Here is a 13,152-nt window from a genome sequence, read left to right as displayed (position 1 = left end):
TACTGGGCATTGACCTGCCTGGTTCACTGCCTATTCACACACCAGCTGGACATTGAGGAAGTGGAATCACTTTCAGTTCCAGAATATGGCAGAGTTGACATGCAACATTTGTAAAGCAGTGTATATGTAATTAAGGGCACCCTGCACCACAGGGAAACCTACAGCCTCAGCAAAGCTGTGCACTTACTCCACCTGCTAGCATGTGACAAGACAGAATGAAATGTGATTAGCTTCCTTTGAATAAAGAGACTCAAAGTTTCATGAAGTTCAGGTAGGAGAATTGCGCCCGAAACACGCTGGGTGGATATGACTTTCTGCCGAGAGCTCTTTTCACCCTCCTCCTCTCTCTCTCTCTCCCCCCCCCCCCCCCCCCCCCCCCCCTCGCCCCCCCCCCCCCCCCACCTCCCCACCACCACCACCACCACCACCCAGATCGTGCATCTTGTCATCCTCTGCTTGGCTTGTGTTCATCTCCCAGTCATACTGCACTCCAAGGGGAATGCCCATTACTGCATCCATGTCTGGGAGCAAGTGGTTTGTGCAGAAGCTTTGAAGTCACAAAACAGTCTTCCAGCAGCTTCCATACCACTCCCTGTGGACTTTCTTGACTTCAGAGAACTATGGAAAGCATCAATTACCTATAGATTCATAGCAAGATCTAAATTAAACCAGTCAGCAACTAACCTACTGAGATCTTTCCAAAATCTTGAAAATTTTAGAAGATTACAACCAATGTATCCACTATCCCTGCAGATACTTCCTTTAAGACCATGGGATGCAGGCTGTTAGGTCCAGTGGACTTCTCATCCTTCAGTCCCATTAGCTTTCCTAGTACATGGTCTCGAGTGATAGTGATTGTTTTAAGTTCCTCTCTGTCTTTTATCCTTTGATGTCCCATTATTCTTGGGATGCATTTAGTGTTTACTACCATGAAGACAGATACAAAATACTTGTTCAAAGTCGCTACCATTTCCTTGTTTCCATTATTAATTCCCCAGTCTCATCCTCTGAGGGACTTGTCTTTACTTTAGCTACTTTTTTTAATATACTTGTAGAAGTTCTTACTATCGCCTTATATTCTCTGGTAGTTTACTTTCATATTCTAATTTTCCCTCTTAATTTTTAGTCATTCTTTGCTGATTTCTAAAATGTTCCAATCTTCTAGCCTACTACTAATCTCATAAAGTTTGAAAGAAATGGGATGTGATGCTTTAACTTCCCTAATTAGCCACAAATGTTTTGCACACTCTATCCCTTCCTGTCACACCATGGCTATCATTAGCCAGATCGCTACCCTGTGCTATTACCTCATCCTTTCTTGTTAACTTTCTAAATCCCCTGTATTCCTCTCTGCAGATGCTGTCACACCTGCTGAGTTTTTCCAGGTATTTTTGTTTTTGTCCCTTCAGAATCTTGTATGTTTCAATAAGATTATTTTTCATTCTTCTAAACTGCATCAAATATAAACCCAATTTACTCAGCATCTCATCATAGGATAATCCTCTTACCCAGGGACCAATCTAGTGAATCTTCACGTTATTTCCTCCAATGCAAGTTGTTACGATCCGGTTAGGGACCATTAACATTTAAAAAAGAAATCCAAACACCCAGCAATTAACCAATGGAACTACGTCACTATATTTCTAATCAAAACAAACATTATTGTATATCTAAAAGAATTAAACAAGGTAAGCACTATTAACACTATAGCTTACAAACTCAGGTCTGGCAACATCTGTGGAGAGAGAAACAGAGTTAATGTTTTGAGACCAGTACAAGTCCTCCTGTTTCTCTCTCCACATAGAGTTCCTTTATCTTACAAAATCCGGAAGGTTCATTCATTTTTCCTGAGGCAGAATTTTACGGTCCCATCATGGCAGTTGTAAAATGTGGTGAGCTGTTCAAAACTCTGTTGACTTCGGTGGAAATGGAAGATCCCATTGGGGGGAGGGGCCATAAAAATCCACCCCTGGTTTCTGAAACACTCCCAGTCCTCAAACTTACTACTATTCTTTACAACATTATCAGCCTCTTTTTTAAAAATCTAATACTGTCTTTAACCTCCTTAGCCACACATGAATCTTTCTTGCTGAGTTTTTGTTTCTCAGTGCATTGTATTTTTGTTGAACATTGTTAATTGTTTCTTCAAATGCTTCCCATGGTTTATTTACCACCATATATTTTACTCTATATACCCAGTGAACCGTAGCCAGCTCTCCCCTCATACCTATGTAATTGGCTTCTTTAAGTTTAAGCTTCTTGTTTGGGCCTGGAGTATGTCACTTTGAAACTTAATGCGGAATTCAGTTGTAGGCCGAGAGCAGGTCAGAGGTTGGAAATTCTGTTGCATATAACTCATTCCTTGACTGCCCATGATTTACAAGCTACATGTCAGAAGTGTGATGAAATACTTGCCACCTGCCTGGATAAGTGCAACTCCAACTCTCCAGAAGGTCAACATCATCCAAGACAAAGCAACCTGCTTAATTGGCACCCCATCCACCGCCTTAAATATTAATACCCTCCACCACCGGTACACTGTAACCACAGTATGCATCGTGTACAAGAAACCCTACAACAACTTGCAAGCCTCCTTCGACAGCGCTTTCCAAACACAACTTCTCCCATCTCCAAGAACAGGAAGCGCATGGGATCAGCATACCTGCAAGTTCCCCTCCAAGTCACATACCAGCCTGACTTAGAAATATATCAGCGTTCCTTCAAGGTCACTGAGTCAAAATCCTCCAATTCACGCCAACAGCACTGAGGATGTACCATGTTCCTCCACAACATGGACTCCAGTGCTTCAAGTAGACATCTTCTCAAGGGAAAATAAGGATGGGCAATAACTAGTCTTGAGAGATCCCCACATCCCAGAAATGAATAATACAAAAACTAAAACTAATCATAAATGCATTAGCTAATGTCAGTATGATTAAGGATGCTAGAGTATATTGCAACTGTAAAATAACGTTCGTTTGTAAATTAGACAGTTTAAGCTTGAATATGAAAACATTCAGAGTTAGTGGTAAGACCATTTCCCAGAATTCTTAAGGAAATGGAATATCCAATTGTGATCCAATGGTTATATATTCAGAAGTTCATTTGGGGTTATGTTATTTAGACTCTATGTCAGAAGTATGTATATTCAAGTCCCACTCCATAACTTGACACGATACTTCATTGCAGGGTGTGCTGCACTGCCAGAGGCTCCGTCTTTCAGATGAGACGTTAAACTGACCTATCTGCCCTCTCATGTTGTCACAAAAATTGCCATGACACCATTCACAAGAATGCAAGAAATAGGAACAGGAGTAGACCATTTGGCCCCTCAATCCTGTTCTGTCATTCAATAAGATCATGACTGATTGTCTTGTGTTTCGATTTCCACATTGCTATCTAACCCCGATAACCTATGATTCCCTTACCTAACAAAAATCTATCTAACTCTGCCTTAAAAATATTCAATAACCCTGCTTCTACTATCTTCTGAGGCAGAGAGTTCCAAGTCGCACAGCCCTTTGAGAGAAAAAAATTATCCTCATTTCTGTCCTAAAAGGGTGACCCCAAATTTTAAAACAGTGCTCCCTAGTTCTGGACTCACCCACAAGAGGAAACATCCTTTTGACATCCACCTTGTCAAGGCCATTCAGTATCTTGTATACTTCAGTCAAATCACCCTTCACTCTTCTAAACTCCAGTGGAAACAAGCCCAGTCTGCCCAACCTTTCCTCATAAGACAACCCACTCATTCCAGGCATCAATCTAGTAAACCATCTTTGAACCGCCTCCAATGCATTTACAACCTTCCTTAAATAAGGAGACGTAAACTGCACACACTACTCGAGGTGTGGTCTCATTAATGTCCTGCATAACTGAAACGTAACATCCTTACTTATATGTTCAATCCCTCTCGTAATGAAGGACAGCATTCCGTTAGCTGCCTTAATGACTTGCAGTACCTGCATACTAACTTTTTGTGACTTATGTACTAGAACACCTAGATCCCTCTGCACCTCAGAATTATGCAGCCATTCTCCATTTAAGTAATACTCTGCTTTTTTGTTCTTCCTGCCAAAGTGAACAACTTCACATTTTCCCACATTAAACTCCATTTGCCCAATCCTCACTCAACCTATCTATATCCACCTGCAACTTCCTCACACCCTCTTCACAACATACTTTCTTAGCTACCTTTGTGTCATTTGCAAATTTAGTTATCATGTCTTCACTCCCTTCATCTAAGTCATTGATGTAAATTGTAAAAAGGCCCCAGCGGGACTCCACTTGCCACATCCTGCCAATCCGAAAAAGACCCATTCATGCATACTCTCTGCTTTCTGCCAGCCAGCCAATCTTCTCTCCATGCTAATATGTTACCCCCTACATCATGTGCTTTTATTTTCCATAATAACCTTTGATGTGGCACCTTATTAAATGCTTTCTGGAAATCCAAGTATAAGTACGTCTACAGGTTCCGCTTTATCCGCTGCACATGTTACTCCTTCAAAAAACTCCAATAATTTGGTTAAACATGATTTTCCTTTCACAAAACCATGCTGTCTCTTTCCGATTGTCTTGAGCTCTTCTAAGTGCCCTGCTATAACCTCCTTAATGATCGATTCTAACAACTTACCAACAACAGATGTCATGCTAACTGGCCAATAGTTTCCTATTTTCTGCCTTCCTCCCTTCTTGAATAGAGGGGTTATATTTGCTACTTTTCAGTCTGATGGAACCTTTCCAGAATCTAACAAATTTTGGAAAATTAACACCAGTGCATCGACTATCTCATTAGCCACCTCTTTTAAGATCCTAGGATGTAGTCCTTCGGGACCCGGAGACTTGCCCATTGCTCCATCAATTTGCTCAGTACCGTTTCCCTAGTGATTTCAATTTCACCAAGCTCCCCTCTCCCTTTCACCTCCTGATTTGCAGCTATTACTAGAATGTTTTTTGTATCCTCTATAGTGAACACAGAAGTAAAGTATTTGTTCATTTCTTCTACCATTTCCTTATTATCTACTATTAACTCTCGATTGTCACTCTCTTGAGGGCTAACACTCTCTTTACTTACTCTTTTCCCTTTTAAATACCTGTAGAAACTCTTGCTATCAGTTTTTACATTTCTAGCTAGCTTCCTTTCATACTCTAATTTCTTTCTCCTGATTAACCTTTTAGTCATTCTTTGCCATTCTTAATATTCTGTCCAATCATCTGCCCTGCCACTCATCTTTGCAGATTGAATGCCTTTTCCTTCAGTTTGATGCTTTCCTTAACTTCTTTAGTTAACCATGGATGGTGGGCCCCCCTTTAGAATTTTTCTTTATAATAGGAATGTACTTATTCTGAATACTCTGAAATATCCGCTTAAATGTTTGCCACTGCTTCTCTATTGATCTATCCTCTAGCCTAGTTTCCCGTTTCACTTCAGCTAGCTCAGCTTTCATCCCCACATAGTTGCTCTTATTTAAGTTTAAGATTTAAGTCTTAGACCCACTTCTCACTTTCAAATTGGATGTAAAATTTAATCATATTGTGGTCACTACTACCTAGGGGTGCCTTTATTCTGAGGTCATTAATTAATCCTGTCACATTACACAATACCAAATCGAATATAACTTGCTCTCTGGTTGGTTTCTGAACATGCTGCTCTAAGAAATTATCTCAAAAGCATCCTAAGAACTTCTCATCCAGGCTACGACTGCCAATCTGTTTTTTCAATTTATGTGTAGATTAAAATGACTTATGATTATTGCCATCCCTTTATCACAAGCGCACAATATTTTCTCTTGAATATTTTGTCCTACGCTGTCGCTACTGTTAGAGAGCCTGTAGACCACTCCCACTAATGACCTTTTTCCCCCTACTAGTCCTCATTTCCACCTAAACCAATTCTACATCCTGATCTCCTGAACCAAGGTCATCTCTAACTATTGCACCAATGCCCTCTTTGATTAATTGTGCCACCCTTCCACCTTTACCTAGCTTCCTATTCTTCTTGAATGTCATGTCCCCCTCAATATTAAGAACCCAATCTTTGTCGTCTTGCAGCCACGTCTCTGTACTTGCTATCAGATCATATTTATTTACTTCAATGTGGGCCATCAATTCATTTACTTTTTTATGAATGCTGCATGCATTCAGATAGAGAACCTTCAGTTTTGTCTTTTGGTTACCTTTGACTGTTGATGTATTCTTAGGTTTTTTTCTCTCTGTCTCTTCCTGCCATTCTCTGACCTTTGTTTCTCATCTTACTATTTTTCTGTCCTCCCTTGACTCTACAGCTTGAATTGCTACCTCTACCCAAGCTTGATTCCTCACCCCTCTTGTTTAGTTTAAAGCCCTCCCTACTTCCCTAGTTATGTGATTTGCAAGGACACTCGTCCCAGCACAGTTCAGGTGTAAACCATCCCAAAAGCACAGCCCCCCACTTTCCCCAGTACTGACGCCAATGCCCCACAAACCAGAACCTATTTCTCCCACAAACCAGAACCCACTTCTCCCATACCAGTCTTTGAGCCACACATTCATCCCTCATCTTATTTGCCCTATGCCAATTTGCACATGGCTCAGGTAATAATCCAGAGAATGTGTTCTCCTGGTGTCCCAGCCAATAATTATTGCTCCACCAGCAAGCTAAATCTGACCAACACCTTACTGCTATCTGTGCAACCTTAACATGCAGGTTGGTGGCAGCTTTTCCCTAAATTACAACAGTAACTGCACTTCAAAACTGTGGCATCTCTTGTAAAGATGTTTGTGTGTCTCTTTCCATCTCACCTTACCCCTCTCTCCTTTCCCCCCTCTCTCCTTTCCCCCCTCTCTCTTTTCACCCCCCCTCTCCTTTCCCCCCCTCTCCTTTCCCCCCCTCTCCTTTCCCCCCCTCTCCTTTCCCCCCCTCTCCTTTCCCCCCTCTCTCCTTTCCCCCCTCTCTCCTTTCGCTCCTTTCTCTTCCCGTCAGTCTCCCGCTCCTTTTCTGTCCACTCCTCATTCTCTTTCTTTGCTCTCTCCCACTTGCTTTGCCTCTTTTGCTCTCTTCTCTCCTCTCCCTCCCCTATCTCTATTCCCCTCCCTCCCTCCCCTATCTTTATTCCCCTCCTCTCCCTCTTCTATCTCTATTCCTCTCCTCTCTTCTCCCTCCCCTAACTCTATTCCTCTCTCTCCCCACTGTTACCAAAAAATTAATTTTGCAAGACAGTCCCATTCTGATTTATGATTTGTAAGTAATTAAAATGCAAGATTCTCATCAAACTCGCTCTGTTGTTTTTTATTTTATAGAATAAAGCAGCTTATAATTTGTTATGGACTTCACCTCCCTTATTAATGTTTCAGTACTCCTTCAGAAAGATTAAAGAATTGTTATGCTAATATAAAAACAAAACACTGTGGATGCTGGAAATCTGAAATAAAACCAGAAAATGCTGGAGTTCCGACGAAGAGTTGTGACTCAAAACATTAACTCTGTTTTTCTCTCCATATGCTGACCTGAGTATTTCCAGCCCTTCCTGTTTTTAGTATTGTTATGCTCCTGTGTCCTCCTACTGCCCAAAGAGGAATGGTAGAAATGGAGGTCATTCCTATAAATTTTTTATGCATCTACAGGGCAGTGAAAATAAACTTTCACAAGAAGTCTGAGCATTTACTTTTTGAGGAACTTACTGGCATCACTATCTGAGAATATACCTGGGGTAGGCCAGAATTTATAGCATTTATGCAGGAAAACCAACTTAAATGCATATATCAGGAACAAAGCCTGGGCTAGAGGCTAATCTCCTGTTAAAACCACACGAATGGCATGAGGTTGCTTGGACTATTAAGTACAAAATAAGGAACTCAATAATTTAGAATGTATAAAGCTCTGATATACCTGTACTTGGAGTAATTTGTCCAGTTTAGGTCCACACAGATATTGAGGAATATCTAGGCTCCGAAGAGGGTGCAAACTAAATGACATCAAATCTTAGAATTATCAGCAGTGAGGATGGCTCCAAAAATTAGATGTTTACTTTACAGAATGGTGGGCCTAGAGGGCACATGAATTAATTTTTTAAATGATGAGCGGATTGAATACGATCCAGTTAGGTACATTATTTGAATTGGGTGGGAATGGTAGAAATGGAGGTCATTCCTATAAATTCTTTATGCAAAGTGTTTGATTAGTTGCCAGGAAGTAATTCTTTTTGCAAAGTCATTGCCATCATGGACGAGACATGGTGAAAAGAAGTTTCTGTGGTGCTTTAAAAGAGAACTAAGAAAAGTACAGCACAAAGAAAAGTACGGCCCTCCAAACCTGCACCGATCATATTGCCCATCAACTAAAACATTTTGCACTTCTGGGGTCCGTATCCCTCTACTCCCATCCTCTTCATGTATTTGTCAAGCTGCCTCTTAAGCACCGCTATCATACCTGCTTCCACCACCTCCTCTGGCAGCGAATTCCAGACACTCGCTACCCCCTGCGTAAAATACTTGCCATGCACATCATCTTTATAGTTTTCTCCTCTCACCTTAAATCTATGCCCCCTAGTAATTGACTCTTCCACCCTGGGAAAAAGCTTCTGACTATCTACTCTGTCCATGCCACTCATAATTTTGTAAACTCCTATCAAGTCGCCCCTCAATCTCCATCGCTCTAGTGAGAACAATCTGAGTTTCTCCACCTCTCCTCATAGCTAATAACCTCCAGACCAGGCAGCATCCTGGTAAACCTCCTCTGCACCCTCTCCAACGCCTCCATATCCTTCTGGTAATGTGGTGACCAGAATTGCACACAATATTCCAAGTGTGGCCTAACCAAGGTTCTATACAGCTGCAGCATGACCACCCAGCTTTTATACTCAATACCCCTGCCAATGAAAGCAAGTTCCAATGTTACCTTGTCATGCTGACCTTACCTATGTTGTCATGGAAAGAGATGATCTCATTGAGCAGCCTCAGTGGGCAGCCAATTTTCTCCAGCAGCTTGAATAAACCACCTCTGCTCATATGGTCACATGTTTTGGTGGGATTGATGAAGGCAATATATGGTGGTCTCCTTTGTCCACATTTGTCTCCTTTCCCCAACTACAATGTCACACTCTCAACATATGGGAAGCAAGAGAGGAAAAGTGCTTACTGTTTCAAGGCTAATGTTACTATAATAGAACCTATCATTGAAGCCAAGCACTCTGTTGTCATTAATTACAAGAGAGATCCAAGCAAGAAGACTCTGAATGCACTAAGAGCTATTCGAAGTAAAGTCCAACAGACTGTAGGTGGCGCTTCAGTGACTACTGGTTAAAACATTGCCAGAATATCCAGATGTCCTTCAACACAGAATATGTCAACACAGGTCCATCAGCAAAGAAAGCAGCCCCCAAAAATAGAGGTGAGAACATTGACAATGGCAATAAACAGTTGGAGATGAGTGGAACACTTCCTTGAGTTGTACTCAAAGGAGAACAAGGTCACTGAGGAAGCTCTACACAAAATAGAGAGCCTGTCTGTCATGGCAGAACTGGATATCGAGGAGATTAGCAAAGCTATTGACTGACTTGTCATGGACAAAGCTCCTGATGGTGATGTTATACGGCCTGAATTCATCAAGCATAGGAAGCTGGCACTCCTGCAGCATTGCACAAACTTCTCTTGTTTTACCTTATCGTTTAAATCCGCACCAAGCACCCTCCAACCACACACTCACACACCACCCTATTGGTGGCTTCTGCAAACTTAGACTGATTTATTTCCATCCTGACTCTTAATTTATATACGAAAAACAATCCCTCAGTGCTGATCCATGTGAAACCCTGCCAGTGGCCCCTTGCCAAATGAGTGCAATTTTATTTACAACTACCCTTTATTTTATCTGAACCAATTTTCAGAACCCTCAGAAGCTTGCTTCATATTCTTTGCTTTTCTACATTCTGAACTAATTGCTTGTGTGGTACAGTATTGAAAGCCTCAACATATCCACAGAATTTCTGTTGTCAACATTATTTGTCAAGAAATTCTACTAAATCTATTCTGTAAATTAAAAGCAAAATACTGCGGATGCTGGAAATCTGAAATAAAAACAGAAAATGATGGGAAAACTGAGCAAGTCTGACAGCATCTGTGGAGAAACAGAGTTAATGTTTCGATTCAGAGTCAGACAGACTCAGAACTTTAACTCTTGTTTCTCACTCCACAGATGCTGTCAGACCTGCTAAGTTTTTGCAGCATTTTATGTTTATACCCCATTCTGTAAATCTGTGTTGATTCTTTTCCATACCACAGTACCTGTGGCAGTTCTCAGACCTGCAGTCTGAAATCATCTAGATGTTTTGGCATTAGCCGTCCTAGTTCAGGTGACTTATATTTATTCTTGGAACTATTCATTATTGGCCCGTTATTAATAAACAATACCTTGGAAAAATTAAAATCAGTTGTAGAAATTGAATTCCTGTACAGTTATGTTTGAGTTAAGATCTTTGTTTATAAAGATGCTATTTTAAATCATTTAAGTGACTTTGCGCTACATTTACTTGCGCTGCATACGAACTTGTCTAAATGAGTTGCTTGTGATATTATTACTGTATAGAACAATATATGCAGTGCTTCACGTCTTTTCACAGAGCAAGGAGAATTAGATATTCCAGTGATACCATCAGCAATTTCCTTTGGCAGCTCTCTGAGGTGTCAGCTTTTGTACTATGCATAACTGATTGAGGTCATAACGTTTGAGTGAGATAGTCTGATGCATTTAGTAAAAGCTAACCTAGGGAGTTGAAGCTTGTTTTATAATGTACAAAATTTGTATCTGTGTTCTAATCAGACACATTGTATCAAACTGATATGTAATTATGTAACTGTTTCCCAGTAAAACAACTGATTTTGTATGCTGCCAGTAAGTAAGTGTGAACACTAGCAAACACTTAGTCCAAGCCTCATTAACAAAAACAGAAATACCTGGAAAAACTCAACAGGTCTGGCAGCATCGGCGGAGAAGAACAAAGTTGACGTTTCAAGTCTTCATGACCATTCAACAGAACTAAGTAAAAATAGGTGAGGGGTGAAATATAAGCTGGTTTAAGGTGGGGGGGTGGGGAGAGAGAAGTCGGAGGGGGTGGTTGTAGGGACAAGCAAGCAGTGATAGGAGCAGATAATCAAAAGATGTCACAGACAAAAGAACAATGAGGTGTTGAAGGTGGTGATATTATCTAAACGAATGTGCTAATTAAGAGTGGAGAGCAGGACAAGCAAGGTAGCCTCCTCCATCCCCACCCCCTTTCCGTTTCTTCCCCCTCCCTTTTGTTTTTTCCAATAATTTATATAGATTTTTTTTTCCCACCTATTTCCATTATCTTTAAATCTATACCTTTTATGCCCTTTTAGTCTTATTTCACCCCACCCCCACTAGAGATATCTGTACCCTGCGTGTCCTGCCATCCATTCTTAATTAGCACATTCGTTTAGATAATATCACCTCCTTCAATACCTCTTTGTTCTTTTGTTTGTGACATCTTTGGGTTACCTCCACCTACCACTGCTTGCTTGTCGCTACAACCACCACCCCCACCCCGCCTTAAACCAGCTTATATTTCACCCCTCTCCTATTTTTATTTAGTTCTGTTGAAGGGTCATGAGGACTCAAAACGTAACTTTGTTCTTCTCCCCCGATGCTGCCAGACCTGCTGAGTTTTTCCAGGTATTTCTGTTTTTATTTTGGATTTCCAGCATCTGCAGTTTCTTGTTTTAATCCAAACCTCATTAATATGTCCTAATGACGTTTGCCAAAGTTCCATCCAGCATCTGTAACATCTTTGTAGATAGACCAATATGATACTAGGTGAACAGAATAATTTTGCATTTTTCAAATTAAAAAATGTGAATCAGAAGGTCAATCATTTTAATTTGTACCCTTACAGTCACGAGAAGCATTTGTCAAGCAAGTGCATAAAACAAACTACAAGAACTTGTTTACTGTAAAAGACTTCCATCTTAAAACATTTCTGCTTTCAACTTTTCCGTGTTAACATTCTTTCTTTGTTTCCGATGCATTGGGGAGATTTTCAAACCTCTCACCCCTTGCCACGGAGATGGATGGGGGGATGAATTCTGCTGCAAGCGCATTCTCTTCAGTTTAAACCGGAATGAGTGAATTATGTGTTCTGAAGAGCCATTAATAATATGTTAATGAAACTACGGACTGAGTTTCCCAGGCACTAGGAAATCTGGCAGCTAAAAGGGGGCAAGAACTGCCGAATCCAGCAAATAAGTACTTTTACAGCACTGATGGGTCATGAGAAATAGGAGTGCTTCCCACCAGTCCTGTAAGCTACTTTGCTGCTAACTGCCTCTCATTCCCTTGATCTCCACACTCTCTGAGATTCCCAATAGCTTAAAGCATCCCCCACTCATTATAACTAGCGAGACCATTGCCCATAGCAGGGACATAGCTATTCACATGGAGATACATATGTAAAGAAAAACTATATATGTGCCTTTGTATGGAAACTTGTGTCCCACATCTGTGCAAGTAGTCTAACGTGGGCTGTGCAAGTCAGGTGGGACTATTTAATCTCCAGTTGTGTTGACCAAGCAAGTATAGTCTATAACTTTAGTTTCCATATGAACTATATATGCTACACGATTTGATACCTGTTCTTTTTGAGAACATGTCAGTTATAAAGTCAACAAAAACAATGAAAAACATTTGTGCAACGTTTGGGCTATTGTTGGATTTTCATTTTGCAATGATTGAGCTGTCGGGAAATGTGACAATAGAGGCTACAGACTTGATCTATTGTTGTTAGGATTTTTCACATTTGGTTGCTGGCTCATTCAAAATTTAGAGATTTAGAATGGTGATTCTGAACATTAATTTTTAAATGCTAATTTTTATAACTTTTCTCCAGATCATTATGTATATGTATACTTGGGCTGATAAGTGGCAAGTTAGATTCACTTCACACAAGTGCCATTCAATGACCATCTCCAACAAGCAAGAACCAACCATCTCCCCTTGGCATTCAATGATATTACCATCACTGAATCACCCACTATCAATATCCTGGGGGCTTCCATTGACCATAACCTGAACTGGACTAGTCATATAAATATTGTGGCTACAAGAGCAAGTCAGAGGCTGGGAATTCTGCAGCGAGTATCTCACCTCATGACTCCCCA

The 13,152-nt window shown here is 40.7% G+C and overlaps 1 protein-coding gene across 12 annotated transcripts in view; it reads left to right on the top strand.

Moving 5' to 3' along the window:
* The window catches only part of fryl (furry homolog, like), a 634,639-nt gene that overhangs the window by 575,315 nt on the left and 46,172 nt on the right, over positions 1-13,152 (top strand). Inside the window, exon 59 of one of the 12 annotated variants that reach the window (XM_041198457.1) lies at positions 12,882-13,065. The exons of the other annotated variants lie outside the window; for them this stretch is intronic. Coding sequence (XP_041054391.1) covers positions 12,882-13,064 — 183 coding nt within the window. The 3' untranslated portion in view covers position 13,065. Of the gene's footprint in view, positions 1-12,881; positions 13,066-13,152 lie in introns of those variants that run through there. 12 annotated transcript variants of the gene reach the window in all.

This window comes from Carcharodon carcharias, chromosome 1 (assembly GCF_017639515.1).
Source record: "Carcharodon carcharias isolate sCarCar2 chromosome 1, sCarCar2.pri, whole genome shotgun sequence".
Lineage (NCBI taxonomy): Eukaryota > Metazoa > Chordata > Chondrichthyes > Lamniformes > Lamnidae > Carcharodon > Carcharodon carcharias.
Note: the sequence above shows the minus strand (reverse complement) of the source record. Positions and strands in the feature narration are given on the sequence as shown.